This window comes from Akebia trifoliata, chromosome 3 (genome assembly GCF_017979445.1).
Source record: "Akebia trifoliata isolate Shusen 1 chromosome 3, ASM1797944v1, whole genome shotgun sequence".
NCBI lineage: Eukaryota > Viridiplantae > Streptophyta > Magnoliopsida > Ranunculales > Lardizabalaceae > Akebia > Akebia trifoliata.
The window spans coordinates 2,379,278-2,396,925 of record NC_141377.1 but is presented as its reverse complement, the minus strand read 5'-3'; the positions used below and the strand labels follow the sequence as shown (position 1 = coordinate 2,396,925).

At 35.8% G+C, this 17,648-nt stretch overlaps 2 protein-coding genes across 3 annotated transcripts; one reads left to right on the top strand and one right to left on the bottom strand.

Annotated features, from left to right (window-relative positions):
• Positions 1–3,712: 3,712 nt before the first annotated feature.
• On the bottom strand, positions 3,713–5,699 carry LOC147405489 (uncharacterized). Of its 2 annotated transcripts, none has more exons than XM_086432703.1 (5): positions 5,530–5,699; positions 4,800–4,876; positions 4,646–4,695; positions 4,458–4,544; positions 3,713–4,361 (listed from the first exon to the last, which is right to left on the bottom strand). In XM_086432703.1, the coding sequence occupies exons 1-5, from the start codon at positions 5,579–5,581 to the stop codon at positions 3,989–3,991; spliced, it is 639 nt and encodes a 212-aa protein (XP_086288829.1). In that variant the 5' UTR covers positions 5,582–5,699; the 3' UTR covers positions 3,713–3,988. The 2 variants fall into 2 exon arrangements, with proteins under 2 accessions (XP_086288829.1, XP_086288830.1); XM_086432704.1 differs by having other exon boundaries at positions 4,458–4,532.
• Positions 5,700–8,384: 2,685 nt separating this feature from the next.
• ELO3 (radical SAM domain-containing protein / GCN5-related N-acetyltransferase (GNAT) family protein) lies at positions 8,385–16,163 on the top strand. Its single transcript, XM_086433243.1, has 9 exons — positions 8,385–8,884; positions 11,120–11,189; positions 11,322–11,494; positions 11,877–12,051; positions 12,126–12,292; positions 13,205–13,424; positions 13,522–13,626; positions 14,911–15,063; positions 15,816–16,163. The coding sequence occupies exons 1-9, from the start codon at positions 8,415–8,417 to the stop codon at positions 15,972–15,974; spliced, it is 1,692 nt and encodes a 563-aa protein (XP_086289369.1). The 5' UTR covers positions 8,385–8,414; the 3' UTR covers positions 15,975–16,163.
• The last annotated feature ends 1,485 nt before the right edge of the window (positions 16,164–17,648 follow it).

Genomic DNA, 17,648 nt, shown 5'->3' with positions numbered 1-17,648 from the left:
CATCTCGACGTTCTTCTCCTCTTTTCGATTCTTTAATCATTATCGATTTTCGATTGCACGCCTTGTTTATATCTACTCATCAACTATATCGTAAGTCTCAATTTCGATATCAACTATTTCCAAAAACCATTCAAAATCCATTAAGAATGAAGAATAATAATAATAATACATGTTGGATTAAAATTACATAATTCTAGGATCAAGAGTTTTATAGATGTTGTGATAGGTGTCTCCCTAGACACCTCTTTCTTGAGCTTAAATCGGTGTATCCTCGTGTAGCGAGGAGGATAAGCTACTACATAGCTATTACTCTAATAAGTACTTGGTAATGAACTTGAGTGTGCAAGTGCACTAACAAGACGGATAGACAAGTCAACCGTATCGGACAAGATTTAAATCCACAGTTAATTTTTCTCATTATTAAACAAGATGACTCAAACGTATCGAAGAACTCGTCCGAGATGACTCGGTCTCGTTCATGAGACGAAACGTAAAAAGGAGTTTTAGAACCAAGTTGGTTTTTTTTTTTTTTTTTCCAATAGATAATCAAATAAAAAATAGTAGATTTATTGTAACTATTATTAATAATTCATCAATTTAAACCCAATACCTCTTTTTGTAATAATCTGGAGAATTTCTGGAAAATCAACAAAACAGAACACACTATAGAGCACTATATGTAATGGGAGGAGAACAAATTCTAGTGTTTAAGGGAGTTGAACCTTTTTTTTTTTAACTCTACGAATCATAGTTGAAGATGGAGAGAAAAACATAATAGTTATCAGTTATCACTCGAATACCGATATTTTTGTAAAGTAAATTATAAATCCCACGTTAACTAAAGAGTCCAATTTTGTAAATACGTATAAGTATAGGGTCAAATACCAAAATGAAAATTTTCTTTTTAATTTAAAAAATACTAAGGGTATGTTTGATTGCATGGAAAGTGACTTTCCATGGAATTTGAAATCCATGGAAAAATAGTAGTGAAAAATAGGTAAGGTTGGAAAATCAAATTCCATTGTTTGATTTTACTTGGATAAAATCATGAAAAAAATATGAGAAAAAAGAAGAGAAGATGAGGAGGAAAAGGGAGGGGGGAGGATGTGGCGGTGGCGACAACAACGGAGATGGTGGTGGTGGCGACGGCGGCGATGACGGCGACGGCGATGGTGGGGGTGAAGGTAAGTAAGGAAGAAGAAGGAAGAATGTGATGGTGATGGTGGCGGCGGCGGAGGTAAGTGAGGAAAAAGATGCGGGGAAAACGTGGTGGTGGAGGAGGTGAGGGATGGAGAAGAAGAGAAAGAGAGAAGGTGGTCGGATATGATGATGATAGAGACGGCAACGACAACGGTGATGGTGACGGCGACGACGACGACGGTGATGACGATGACGATGAGGTTAGTGTAATGATGGTGGGGAAGAAGAAGATATGAGTGGAGAAGAATTGGGGATGGAAAGTATAGGTGGATTTCACTTTCCCACCCATATGGGTGGGAAAGTGAAATCCATGTTTTGGTGGACTTTTTGATTAGGGTGGAAAATGAATTTTCATTTCCATGTGCAATCAAACACTTGAAAAATGTCATTTTCCATGGAAATTGATTTTCCACCCTATTTTCCATGTGCAATCAAACATACCCTAAATGGTTGTGTTACTCACGTTTCTGTAGAAAACGATCCAAAAGTACCTTCTACAGACTACAGGACTTTGGAGACAGACTTAAAGGGTGATTTAGGGAAAAAAGAAAAAAAAAACTTTTTTTTTTTTTTTTGTGACCATTAGGTTTATTACATAATGTTTTAATTTTAATGAAATTTTTGTAGAATAATACTTTATGAAACTCATGATTTTGAAGTCTGTAGATTACCGAGTTATTGTGTCAGATATTAAGATGGATAAAAAAATCCATCACTATTGTCCCCGTAAAAATAAGGAAATTCACTCTTAGTTGCCCTCACAAAATATTTTTTTCACTCTAAATTGCCCCCCAAAATTTTTTCTCTGTTATAAGTTTCCGCCGCATTAACAAAATCCCGGTTCCACCCCTAGCCCTATCTCCCAGGCAAATTTTTAAAAATTGTAAGTATTTATATGCTACTACGACTTATAACTATGGTGAAAAAATATGACATTATTGCCCCCACAATAATTTTTAAGATTTGTAAGGGTTTTTGTTGCCCCTACGTGGACAAAATCGTGACTTTGTCCCTTGATGCTAGAGGGACCAAACTGTTGTGGATACCTAGAAAGGGACTCCATAATATTCTAATCTATTGGGTTTCAACTGCAAAACAATGCAAATCTTTTGCAATGAAAATTTATTATTTCTTGATGACCGTTGGAAAATCTCTTGCGAAATTTATAATTTTTTCAGTGATTTCTTATTAAAATAAAACATGGAAACAATTGTAACTTAGTCGGTCGCATCAAAGAATATATTCAAATTACAAAAATATCCTTAATACTTGTTGCATTAACATACACATGAATTAAATGTATATCAAAGAGAATAACGTACGTAGTGAAATTACAAAAATACCTATTATTAAAGAAAATATTCAAATTACAAAAATACATTTGGTGCTTGTTACAATAACATGCATGTGAATTTACAAAAATACCTCATGATGAGGGATATTTTATGGTGCATTTATGAGGAGTATTTTTTATATGCAAGTAAATGTATCGTTGATGAGATGCATTTTTGTGAATTCATATTGTAACAAATACTGGAGGGCTACTTATGTAATTTAATTTTTTTATGAGAGTTATTTTGTAATTTCAATTTGCAATTTAATGTATCTTTGATTAGGGGTATGTTAGTAATTTTGATATTCATAGGGTAGAGTCAAATAATTTTGAAAATGATTTCCAGTTCATTACATCAAATCATTTGCTGAAATTCTTAAGAACTTAAGTGATCTATGCAAATTTTTTTGCAATGCAAATCATTTGCATTATTTAACCAAGCAATCATAAAATTAATTTCAGAAAATTATTTGTATTTTACAAATAATTTGCAACATATCAAGGAGGGCCTTAGTAAAAAATTAATGTGTGAAATTCTCAGGAGAGATGAAATGAAACCAAAACTCTATATCTTAGGAGGTTGGATCCCCAAAACATTGGACACCCTTAAAGTGACTTCCCATCATTTTTTCCCCCCAACAAAGGGAAAGGTCCGCAAAGGAAAACCAAACCGATCGATAATTCTCCTCACACAGTAAGACAAATCTGATCCTTAGAAGAATTGGTGTGAGAAACAACGATAACAATCAAATATCGTGAATAAAAAATAAAGACAACAAGGCACAAAATTTATGTGGTTCAACAAGATTACTTACGTGCATGTGCAATGATGGAACCATTTCACTATTTTCATGAAAACCAGGATTACGATCTCTTGGTTTCGCTTTGTTTAGTAAAAAAGGTTTAAAAATCTCCCTTGTAGAAACCTTAAAACAACAAGTTTAGTATGAATTTGGAGTCCGTACAAAGACAAGATTGCACGAGCTAGTTCAACATGGAGCTATTTCACAAGAAAGTGTGAGATAAGGCTTCGATGATGACCCGTATTTCACAAGAAAACCAGAACGACGTTAACGTCATTACATATACTCACCGACAAACCAAGTTTGGGAATTAAATTTCTTCTTATAGACCTTCACACCGCCATCCATAACCACAACACAAACACTCTGCGACGATCTTGATGAATGCATATACTTGATTGGTGCCCATTACTTCATTGTAATTTTCGGTTCGAGATTTTACGAAGTTAGTGGCACCCATTTCTAACAGAGATTCAATGAGTTATTATAAGAGATACAACTTAAATACTTTCTAACATCAAAACAGAATTAAAGGAGGAAAAAAAAAACAAAGGGGAAGATATATTTGAAGGTATCTCTTCCATGAAAGATAGAACCAATATTTAGAAGAAACTTAAAGAGTGTTTCTCACATGAAACAACCAAAGACTAGGCTATGTCGTCGGTTTGGCTTTTGGAGACTTGTGGTTCTTGATGCCATGGCTCTTAGGTTTTCTCGGTTGGCCTCTAGTGCAGAAGTTCATGGCTCTCAGGTTAGCTCTTGTAGACGAAACACGTGACGCTAATCTCTCATCCTCAGTTTCACTCGACATACCTTTGCTTCTACTCTCACTAACATCTCTGCCCTTTACTCCAAAAGACCAAGTTCTTCGATTTCTCTTAGTGTGTTTGTTCTTTTTAGTATTTTTTCGCTCAGATTCGCAACAATTTATGCCCAATGTCACCTTCCTAGCTTCAACCTCATGTGGAAACAAAAGTTGTATTGTGTTCCAAAGAACTATGTTCACATTGCAAGACTCCCCATTACTGCAAATCAAGGGAAATTAATTAAAAACATATTTTGTTTAGTACTTTTATAAGAATCGTCGGAAAATATTGCCACAAATTTGCTAATTGTCATACTTGATTGGCTCTCGGCATTTTGGACATCGTCTGCGGCATTTATCTATCTCAGATTTCAAACATTTCTTACAAAAGCTGCAATTAAAACTATTTCTCAGACCCATAAAGTCAAAAATTGGAAAAAAAAAAAAAAATCTAATCAATCTAAAGAAAAAGAAAAATGTGCATTAATTGAGCTTGATTTGTACCTATGGCCACAAGGAGTAGTACTCGGTTCGAAGCAAATATGTAGACAAATCTGTAAAATTGGATCAAACCCCCCATTAAGGAAGAAAGCTAGATCGATTTTAATCGAATTAGGAATCAAATTCAATAAAGGGTTGCCAAGATTTAGCTCCTCACCTCACAAGAGAGCTCTTCCATCAATTGATCCATAGGAGGTGGTAATGCATGTCGACATTTCTTTCCTCTTTTCGTTTCTTCGATCGTAACTGTGGGGGAAATTCTTAAATTTGGACATGTGGCATGATGTTAAGCTCAGAAGTATAAATCCGAGACTCGGATGGCCTGATATGTAGGCCTAGTTGATTAGATTCTTCGGGAGCGCGGACGTCTAGTTCGGACCTGAATCACCAATTGTATAGGTGGCACGGAATAACGACAGTATAGGTCGGAGAGACGGTCCTGACAGATGTGCCATTGATTGACAGTGCTAACAACCCACATCATGTCAGACCAGCCCTAGTCATCCCAGAGGTGGCAGAGCAGTTACAACAACTCCTGCAGCTGACATGTCAGGGAGTGAGCTAACTGCCCTTAGTCATTTCAAAGGGTGGCACAGAAAACGATCAAGTGGCATGTCTATAAAAGGAAGATAACTATGGGTAAAAGGGGGTTCGATTTCTTCTTCTCTCAAAACACTAAATTACACTGATCAATTTTGTCTAACTTGATCGTCGGAGTGGGCTGATTTGCAAGTCCGCCCGAGCTAGGATAGAAGAAAAGTGTAGAGCCAATTCTTGCATCTATAGTAACGATTTTTTATTACATAATTCCAAGATCAAAAGGTTTATAGAAAATCAAATTAAAATTATAAATGTATTGTAAACTTCATCAATTTAATTTTACTTACCTTTTTTGGCAAATAATAATCCAAACTTGATAATAAGTGAGAATTTCTTCATGTTCCAATACCCAAGAAAGCAAAACGCATTATGAAGCTCTACCCATCATAAAAGATGGTGAGAGTTTCAGAGAAAATTGTAGTTGTTAAATCAAATCTCACATCGAATCTTGATGATATCTATTAGGTTGCATTAAAATTTTCCAATTATACCCTTGTTAAATTAGGCAAATAATTAACCCATTTTTGTAAATACTTATATGGGTAGGGGTAAAAGAAGAAAAAGAAAGAGTTTTTATTTTTAGTTTAAAACACTAGGGCGTGTTTGGATACCAGGAGCAGAACTACTGTTCCAAAGAGCAGGAGTTGGAGTACTCTGTGGAGGAGCTGGAAAAGTAATTCTGTGCAGAAAAGGCGTTTGGCAATCAACTCTGTGAAGTACTGGCAGAAATACTTTTGTGTTGGAAGTCTGTTTGGGAACTATACTGACTTCTCATGACTTCTAGAAAAAATACCAAAATACCCTTATATTATACTAGTTATTGTTTTTTATTTTTTAGTATCATAATATGCCTTCAAACTATACTGTTTTTGACATTTTAACGATAAATATTAATATAATATAATAAATATTAATATAATATATATAATATTTTAAATATTAAATATTAATATAATGTGTTTAAAATGGGGGTATTTTCGTAGAAAATTAATAAAACGGGGTATTTCGGTAAAGTTAGGGGTATTTCGTAGAAAATTAATAAAGTTAGGGGTATTTCGATAAAATGAGCCGTTAGAATATTACTCCCTGCAAGATGCGAAATTGAGAAGTAGGTTTTAGCGACTTTTTCATAAAGAGCAATTTTTTGCTCTTGCGCGGAGTAATTCTTCGAAAGAGTTGTTTATCTAAATTATCCAAATGACTTCTAACTCCCCGCAAGAGTCAGAAGTAGCCAAGGAGTCCTATCCAAACGCCATCTAAATAATTAGAGATGTCAAGAACAACAGTGGGGATCAAAGTAGGACTTGGTCTCCAAGCTCTACGTTTTCTAAGAGAAGATCAAACAAACATATGAATTATCTTCCCTTAAACATAAAATAAAGAATAACCCAATTTTAAAAAAAAAAAAAAAAATTAACAAAGAAATGGTGGATTATCAGCCATTGCAGCCATAGAGTTGAATCTGAGACTAATAATGTTATTTTTGTTTCCACCATTTTCGACCAAGATCGAACCTTTGATGAGTGTTTTGGGTTTTGTGGACTGTGGATTTCTTTGGTGACAATGTCAAATTTTCAAAAATAAAAATTATAAGCTTATAGCTCTGTTGTTGTTGTTGGTTTTTTTTTTTTTTTTTTTTTTTTTTTTTTCAGCTATAAAAATAAGAAGAAATCATTTATTGACTTTCAACATAGTAACAAAGTTTGGATTTGGTAATTATTTGGCAAGGGTTCAATTACATTAATTTGGAAAAAAGTTGGGAAAGGTTTGTAAAAAATCTTGAAAAATTTTGGGGAATCCTTCATTAAGCTCTATAAAGATCCTATCTTTTCCTTGAAATTTGAATGTTGAAAAAAAAATAAAATTGAGAGTGAAGGGTAGAAATGTTATCTTATTTTGTGATTAATTGATGAATCATCAATTAATTTATTTCATCTAGGAATGAGTCATTATTTAGGAAATTAGGACAACTTAGACATGCCCCTTCACTTTTTGGTTTTCAAATCTGTCTTCAACCTATAGTAAAAAAGACTTTGAACCTAAGATGTGGGTTCAACACTATAGACATCTTACCATTTAGCAAAATTGGCACTTCAGTCATCTTTAACCTTAAGATTCTATTTGTTTCACGAAAACCTTTAAACCTCAATGATAAGATCAAATTTTTAGTGAAGTGAACACTAAACATAATATAGGCAAAAAAATCAAGAGTTTTGTATAAGGTAATCAAGGTGAGGTTGAACATAATGAATCAAGAGGATGAATAAATTAAAATAATCTACCTAAAAGTTGAAGAACTTGAAGTAGGCATGATTTTGGGAGAAAAATCAAAGGTTTTTGACAAAATGTTGAAGAAAAGTGTGTTTATGTCATTTTTCACTAGTCTATAAGAGGTGTGTTTTTATCATTTGTTTTCATCATCTTTTGTTTTTTGAATTTTTTTTATCGATTTGCAAATGAACCAATGTTACAAAATTGATCGATTTTATCTTTGTTGTTTACATTTAAAAAAGAAAATTCCAAAATTCTCAGTAGGTTCGTAAGCCATGACTAAACTCATCAGTACTATTTTGGTAGGTACATACTAAACACATTTTTTCACGTGGGATCACCATGTAAAAAAGATGTAACTATAGTATGAGAGCATATTTTGCGATATGTTTGTATTGAATTTATCATTCTTAGATTGGTAGTTACATATCGAACGGTTCCTTGCATGTCATCCCATGTGAAAAACGTTCAGTATGTTATTATCGAACATTTTTTAAAATGTTATGTATGTATCAAAAATTATTGAAAGGTTTTTTTTTGTTTTTTGATAAGTTAAAAATTATTGAAAGGTTCCACAGGTTACTATTCAGTTTTTGTTTATTAAAAAGATCAGTGGGTGAAATTAGTAAATAAATATTTTTGCGTACACCCACAAGTACGATGGGTAAAACGAGTAATTGGGTGTGGCGAGCAAAAAAGAGGGTGTCAATAGTCGACCTTATTACGAAAACGTGTCCAAGCGAGTGTGAGACATATTACTGGTCCGGGTCCGGTTCGGTTTTGGATTAAGGTCGGGTCAGATGAACTAAGAATCCAGCCCAAAATGATTTAGGGCTTTAGGCCCTTAAACAACCCAAACTCTTACAAAACACGCAGTCTTCGTCTCTCTCTCTCTCCATCCATGGCGACTGTCGAACTCGCCGAACCAAAGAAGACGCCTCGGCCGGGTCGAGGCGGGTTTCAGGCTCACGGACTCAGCGAAGAGGAAGCTCGAGTGCGAGCCATCGCAGAGATCGTAAACGGCATGGTAGAGATGTCTCACAGAGGCGAGAACGTCGACCTAAACGCGCTAAAATCCGCCGCTTGTCGTAAATACGGACTCTCTCGAGCTCCTAAACTCGTCGAGATGATCGCTGCGTTGCCTGAATCAGAACGTGAGTCACTGCTCCCTCGCCTCCGAGCTAAACCCGTTCGCACCGCTTCTGGAATCGCTGTCGTAGCTGTCATGTCGAAGCCCCATCGATGCCCTCATATCGCTACAACTGGGAACATTTGTGTCTACTGCCCTGGTGGCCCTGACTCGGACTTCGAGTACAGTACTCAGTCCTACACTGGATACGAACCCACCAGTATGCGAGCAATTCGTGCAAGGTAATATTTTTACGGCAAATTCTTCTAATTACTTTGTTGGGTATCTGTAATTCGCTCTATTTTTTGTTCTTGTTGTTTTTGTGGATTATCTTGTCATGGGTATCTGTGAATTCTCATATATGTTGATGGGCATCTCCTGTTTTTTTTCACAAATCTGTTGTTTGATTCAATTTTTTTTTTTTTTTTGTTCTTCTTGTTTTTTTTGGATTATCTTGTGATGGGGTAAGTGTGGATTATCTTGTTGATGAGCATCTCTTTTTTTTTTATGCATTTAGATGGTTTTGTGGCAAATCTCATTTATCTTTGTTTACTATTCTTTTGGTGTTATTAGAGATTTAGAGTATAAGCGTAGATGATTCAAATCACAGTTAATTTAATGGGCCTTACAGCAAGCTAAAGCCTATTTTAAGTTAAAGAGAACTCTGGACTCACGTACTCACTTCAAACCCACAGTTATCTTCTTCTTTTTTTCTTGTTTTCTGTTCTTTCTACTTAATGGGTAAACCAGGCTAAAATCCCATGATTGATGTGTAGAATGCCTGCCACTTATGGTGTGGGTCAGACCCACAGTTGCATGGTTGCAGTGCCAAACATTGACAGACATATAGTTTGGAACTTTGTTAAGGTTTTAGAAATAAGTTTATTTGAGATTATATGGGATTTTAGCTTTCCAATTTAAGAAATAAAAGTAACCAATATTCAAGAAAACAAGCATACTCTAGGAGTTGGGGCCCCAAGCATACACTGACCAATTAATTTCTAGCATACACTGTTATCATCTTCTTCTATACCTTATCCCATTTACAGGGGTTTGCAACATGAATCCTATTTCTCCATTCAAATGGAAAGATCAGCAAAAGATGAATAAATTGGGGCCTCGGTGCATACTCTATGAATTGAGCTCCAATTTGGTTGTAAGGCGAGATAAAGGAGGACGGTGTTGGCAAATCTTCGTGAATTTTGTGAAATATACGATAGATGGCATATTTTCAACAGAGGAATGCGTTAGGTTGGCAACCGGTTTAAAAAATGCCTCTCCAAAACATGAATCTTGATCAGACATTTCTTTCCATTCATGCTAGGGCATTCCTTAGAAGTGATGTGCTGCTTTGGAGCCTGATTGTGGTGGAAAGTCGTGGCTTTGGACATAGTTGAATAGAGGAAAATGATTTATTTAGCACTTTAGCTGACCCCAAATCATTAGGATAAGGCTTTTAGGATGATGATTGTTTGACTTTCAAATGGAGAGACAAATAGAAGGTGAGATACAGTTAGTTTGGATGGACATCTTGGATTGTCTATCCAATATTTGTGTTGTTAGACATATGTGACATATCGGTGTAGTAGGGATTTGTTGGTTTTCACTCGTGACAGTCAGGTGGGGTGTATATGGTACAGATTCCTTGTACAAGTTTTGGTACCAATAATTGGTCTGTTGGATGTGGATCACTATGTCTAGTAGTCACCTTCAGTATTGGTTTCACATGAATCCACTGGCAAATGAAGATTTACGCTTCGCATACTGTACCTAAAAAAAAAATTAAATTGTATTTACTTGCACACAATTTGACTCAAAAGTCATGGTTGAAATGAAAGATAGAAACTTGGAGGAAACGGTGATGGTAGAGAGGAGACTTTTAGAAAGAGTACAAAGTAGAAAAAAATAAACCAAAGCATACCTCAAGAGGAAAATTTCACCTCTCTCAAAACCAAAGCCACTAGTAAGGTGTTTGTTGTCATTCTTGCTTGATCAATAAGAACTTTATGGACCTCTGTTAACATGGGTTCAATTTGTGTTTTTTTGCTAAATGTGCCAATCTAGCACAGTGCAATAGTGTAAATGAAACAATAATGGAAGAAATAAAGGAAACAAATCTAAATAACAAGAGAGAAACTACAATGCGCAAACCTCAAATTGAGGAAACATCCGTGGCTCTATCCAAGGATGAAAAGAAATGCACTGTGACCCGAAATGGAAACTACAATGTTATTGGTTTAATCAAAAGCCCGGTCGTATAAAACTTTCCTCTTTTTTTTTTCCTTTTGGATGGAACTCTCCCCCTCTTACACAACTAACCAGTTGGATCATTTGCAGCTTTATTTAATCTTTTATATTTACCTTTCTGTGAAAAAAAAAAACTTTAGAAGCAGATATTTTTTGGTTGGTATGATTAGATAATCTTTTATTTTTATTTGTACTTATGAGTGATTTTGTAATCATGTACATGATTTCAGATACAACCCTTATGTCCAGGCTAGAAGCAGAATAGATCAGCTGAAGCGGTTGGGCCACAGTGTGGATAAGGTGTGTATTTTCCTTAGAATTTTTTTTAAATATCATACTTGGCTATTTGCTCTTGTTTATGCAAACTATGACATAATTAATTCACACCAAGCCTTATTATATTGTTAGTTACAATTAGCGCACATTTTGCAGGTAGAATTCATCTTAATGGGGGGTACTTTCATGTCCTTGGCATCTGAATATCGTGATTATTTCATACGGAATCTTCATGATGCTTTATCAGGACATACTTCTGCCAATGTCGAGGAAGCTGTCTGTTACTCTGAACACAGTGCAACTAAGTGTATTGGAATGACTATTGAAACGTGAGTAAATATTTGAATTTGGGAAATCTTGGGTATTGTTGAAGAGAGAAGAACTACCATTAAATGGGCCCTACCTAGGAGATCTCCTAGGTATATTTATCCCAGTCAAATAATTGCATACATTTGTTGATTGCTTTTGGACATTCTGAAAGAAAAGACAAAATATTCCAAAAGGATATAATGTATCTTATCAGGCCATTTTTTTCACTTGGGACATCTCTTTGCTGGGATGCATTAAGTTGTGAGATCTTAACCTGTTGCACAAAAAACTCCAATGCGAAATAGTAATGTTATCCTTTAAATTCGTCCGGGTTGCACTGGAGTCATTCATTTCTTTGGTAAAATAGCTGATGTACTTCCTCACAACCTTTTAACTTTTTAGGAGGCCGGACTATTGCCTTGGACCTCATTTGCGACAAATGCTTTCTTATGGCTGTACTCGACTGGAGATAGGGGTTCAAAGCACATATGAGGATGTCGCCCGTGACACTAATAGAGGTCACACTGTAGCTGCTGTGGCAGATTGTTTTTGCTTGGCAAAGGATGCTGGTTTTAAGGTGAACACCTACCTATGTATGTGTGTGTGTATGTATGTTTGTATGGGTATCTCATGCTGCTAATTTTTCTGTAGGTTGTTGCTCACATGATGCCTGATCTTCCGAATGTGGGTGTAGAAAGAGACTTGGAAAGTTTTAAGGAATTCTTTGAAAGCCCATCATTTAGGGCAGACGGTCTTAAAATCTACCCAACTCTTGTAATTCGTGGAACTGGGCTTTATGAGCTATGGAAAACCGGCAGGTATAATACTCATTTGAAATTTACTCATTCCTGCCAGCCATCTTAGAGTGTGTTCTTAAGTAATGCAAGTCTCTTGTGTTGGGGATTTTTTCTTTTTATACAAGTAATATTCTAGATATGATGTAAAAGTGGGGAAAAGCCCGAAAGAATTTACAAGAAAGGGGAGTTGATTGCAAACGAATCTCCTGAAGGAAGTCTAACCCCACAAATCATCCCTTATCAACTGTCCATTTGTACAGAAAATCCACAACATGTAGAAAAATCAAAGAAGATATATATTCTGTCCAATTCTAACCCCAAGGGGTTGGCCTAGTGGCAAGCCGAGCCTTGATACTCAGGAAGGGCAGGTCAAGTGTTTGAAACCCCACGAAACAATGAATTCCTTGGGGACACCCTCCAGGGTCCGGTTGACCCTTGACTCAACCAGTTGCACATAGGACTTTCCGAGGGGGCGGTGCGTGTGACCATGGGATTAGTCTCACCCGAAGGTAGGGGATGCCCAAGATAAGCAAAATATATATATTCCGTCCAATTCTTTCAAGATCAAACTCCACGGGAATAATTTTGACTCAACCTTTTTATAATTCTATCCTTGGACTCACATTCTGCTGTTTCTTTTATTCCCCGTTGTTCCTTTCATTCCCCAAGCACCAGCATAGAGAAAAGGGTGAGCTCATGAATAGGGCCATTCAGATTTCTTGACAAACCCACCATGTATAATGGCCCGAAGGGAAAAATTGCTAAACTCTCGTTGATAATTCACAATTTAAAAAGATGGTGAAGCATGCCTATCAAAAAAATAATTAATTAATTAATTAATCAATAAGATGGTGAAGCATGCAAATTAATTGTCATGTGGTAAAAGAGATGCATGGCACACTATAGGTAATTCTCTTTTATCCTCCTTGCCAGGTATAGAAATTACCCACCAGAGCAACTTGTGGACATAATTGCAAGGATCCTAGCCATGGTACCTCCTTGGACACGTGTTTATAGAGTTCAGAGGGACATCCCGATGCCTCTAGTTACTTCTGGTGTTGAGAAAGGAAACCTTCGAGAGTTGGCTTTAGCTCGGATGGAAGACCTGGGATTGAAATGCCGTGATGTTAGGACACGTGAAGCCGGAATTCAGGTCAGTTCTAGCAATGCTCCTTTGGACATGTGCAGAAAAGACAGACAATTTGAAACTTATATTTTATTTTAATGTTTTTGTGGTGAATTTTTCTCAGGACATACACCACAAAATCAAGCCTGAAGAAGTAGAGCTTGTTCGTCGTGATTATACAGCCAATGAGGGTTGGGAAACTTTCCTCTCATATGAAGATACACACCAAGTACGGAAATGCTTTGTGAATCTCTCTCTCTCTCTCTCTCTCTGTCTCTCTCACACACACACACACACACACATATTTATTAGGTTGGATCTTCTCCTGGTGTTGGGGCCCACATGCATGTTGCACAATCCAACTACACAACCGAATTGTGCCTACCATGGAACCAACTTTTGAAAAATCAGTTCTTTACTACATTCCTTACCTCCTGAAAAGATGACTGGAAGTTGAAGAATCCAAAGTGACCAATGGGCCCGAGTAAAAATCTGCTACTGTAACAAAGTCACCTGTACAGTTGTATTGTCCAACTTGATCTCCATGTGGCCCTATGGGCCAGAATAAAAAATATGGAGTAAGAAAGGGATATAATTTACCCATTTTAATTACATCCCATACCACTTTACACTTTTCAAGGTTTTCCATTTAATGCAATAATTCCTGGTTTCTTTGGAAAAATTAATTTCCCTCACCTTGAAAAGAATGAAAAGGGCACCTGTCAAAAAAGAAAAAAGAACGAAAAAGGTTAAGGTAATTTGGTCTCTTTGAAGTATAACAAGGTTTGCATCAGATTCAATGTTTGAAAAGTGTTAAGGACCAAACAAAAAACAAAAGAGTTAAAGAAGTATTTGAAATGCGAAATGTGAAATTAAAGGTATCTCTTTACATTCATAATGGAGAGAAAGATACCACTACTTTGCCTCTTTGTTGGACCGCTGGCGCAAACACAGTGGTCTCTAACCAGGACCAGGAACTAATTCTAATTTTAAGTTGTTCTATTCCTTTGGAGTAATTGTGTCTTGTAGGTTTGTTTTTTTTCATTGGCCGGCTTGACCAATATGTGTTTCAAGTGAAGGGATCCTATGGCCCAAAACTAGGTTTGCTGGCTTGACCAATTCTTTACTGAAAATTATTTTTATATCGGAAAAAAAAAATTACATCAACTAATAGTGGTAACATGAAATTAAATCTATTAAACCCATAAGGGACTATGCTTGCTCTAAAACCGTAGTGCAATATGTGTTTCAATGTGTTTCAAGTAAAGGGATCCCATGGCCCAAAACTAGGTTTGCTGGCATATCTCTGCTACAATAATCACTTCTATGGGTCAAGAATAGTTTAAGTCAGGGGCAGAGATAAGAAGCCTTCATTATTTTGAAGTTGTGCTTTCTCTTTAATATATCTTTTTTAACCATTTCAGTGTTCCATGATATCAATGCCTTGTGGTGGTATGAAAGAGCTATTAGTGGCTTAAATTTTCTTTTCTTTTTCTATGGTGGGGTTGAACAGGATATTCTTGTTGGGTTGTTGCGCTTGCGGAAGTGTGGGAAGAACACTACCTGCCCGGAGCTCAATGGTAGGTGTTCAATTGTTCGTGAACTTCATGTTTATGGTACTGCTGTTCCAGTGCATGGCCGAGATGCTGACAAACTGCAGCACCAGGTAACATAAAATCGTATTTCTTAGTTAGTTAAGTTGGTGGTAAGGCATTAGGAGTGTTGATTCCACAACCTAGGTTGTTCAAATCCCTTTGAACCCACCTTCACCTCTACTGACCATTAACCCGTTCCTTGCCTAGCCACAAAAAAAAAAAAAATCAATAATTACAACCATACATACGTATACATGTGCTATGCGCAACAAGCTTTTGGTTCTGTTCTGTCGCAATTCATCTAGAGAGCTGCTATTGGCTGCCCAACTTTTACTTGTCACACTCCAATTTCTTAAATTATTTATCACATCGCATTAAAGATTAATGCATGCTTTTCAAACATTATGAAGGTTTGGCTCAAATTATAATCTCAACATTACAAAACATTATAATAGTGTTCGAACAATTTCAGTACTTGTTTAAAATTATGAATTTATGATTAGGCTCATTTAAAATCTTAAACCCAAAAAATAGAAATCTAGGGAAAAAAAACTAGATTTCTATTGGCACCCCAATTTTTTTTATTCTCAACTCTTTACTTATTTTCTTTATTTTTAATTATGGTGTAGAAGTAAAAGTTGGGTTTTATTCTCAAATATTCACTTATTTTCTTTATTTTTAATTTGCATGCAGTAAGTAAAAGTTAGGGTTCCAATAGCAGCTATATCTTCTGTTTTTTTTTTTTTTCAAATTGTTTGAATTTGGTTGTATGTTTCTTTCTACAAGTTTACTAATTAGGTGTTTTCTTTATGGGTCTGCACAGGGATATGGCACACTTCTCATGGAAGAGGCCGAACGGATTGCTCATAGGGAGCATAGGTCAGCAAAAATAGCCGTTATTTCAGGTGTGGGAACTCGCCATTATTATAGAAAATTAGGGTACGAGATCGAGGGACCTTATATGGTTAAATATCTTGTGTAAAAACCCTGATTATGAGATAACGTCACATTTTTGTAATTTATGGTATAGAATTACGATTGATTTATGCGTCCCTTCTTCTTCTTCTCCGGAGTAGTTCCTTCTACTCAAGTTATAAGGTGCATGGGTATCCATTTTGTGCAATAACACTGCTCTGAAAGGTTACTGGATCTATTATTTCTTCTTCAATCAGACTTGCTTCCACTATCTCAATGCTTGTAATCCTGATTGTTTTTTTTCTTTTTTCTTTTTTCTGTTTCAAATAAATGTTTTTTATTCTGTTTCAATCATAAATGTTTCAACCCATGAAGTTAATTCAATTGGATTTTGAGGTGACTCGGTTTGTAAACTTTGATAGAACCAACTCAGCAAGTCATTGATTCAAAAACTCAATTTAGATATTTTTCTATGCATAATATTTTTGTGGAAAACAGAAAATAATTTATTTATGTTGAAATATTAAAACTATTTTTTAAATGTTTATAACTTTAATTTTTCAGATGTTGAGAATCTATATCATAGTTCCAAATCTAGTAGGGCAAACTAATAAAGAATGACAAGAGTAATGATTTAGGGCTAAGTTGAATTCCTAAGTTGGTTTTGTAAGTATCTTCAAAAAGTGCAATTTACAGTACCATTTGAACATGCATGATAATGTTGAAGATAATAAAATTTAAAATCAAACTCTTAATCCTGTGTCACCTCAGCACTTTGTGAGTCGTGCTGGGGTGACACAGGATTTACTGCGATTCTCACAATTCTGATGTGGAGATGCATACATAACCATACATTACCGTAGATGGATTTTACTCGTATCACGAGAAAACACTTCTATGGTTATGTATACATCCCACGTCAGACTTGTGGGAATCACAGTAAATACCTTTTGTCATTCCAGCATTTTCCTTTGTAAAACTGTGCCTATCCTTGTGTCCTCTTTTAATCCGATTCATTTGAAAAAGAAAGAAAAAAATGCTTTTTCACCAAGTATTACTGCCATAACCATTGACCATTTTTAGACACTAACACATAAAAATTGTGAAAAAATCTAACTATAATCTATCCATTTCCCCAATTAACTTGAATGTCACATTTAATTGCTCTGGATTGTCCAATGTGATGGCCATGGCTACATAATGGAGTCTAGATGGAGTGGAATGGAGTCTTATCTAATCTTTTTGGGATAAGGCTTTTGAGGATAATATGAGTTGGAGAAAATGGGAAATGAGGCATAACCCCTTCCATGGTTTTAAATCTTGTCCAGAGACTGAGACGACTCATCCAATTCATCTCGATATCGTTCACCAACAAGACAGGTTGACAAGTCGTCTCAGACCCGATGTGTTTCTCAAAAGTCAGTCTATTGTGTCATTGTTGAACAAGACGTCTCAATTAAATCAGTCGATTTGTCTGAGACGACTGGGTCTTGTTCCTGGACGAGACGAGTCATCAAAACGAGTCTCAAAACCATGACTCCATCCCCCTTGCGGTAGCTTGCACTCAATCCAGAACGATACATTGGTCTTGTGATCAACATTAAATTGAACTCCATATTTGATGTCTTATTAGTGTCACAAAATATGTCAGATATGTCCCAATCCAATATATCCCCCATGGCCAATAAATCAATAGAATATTTTCCAAACCATTTGCCATATCTTGTGCTCCAAAAAAATA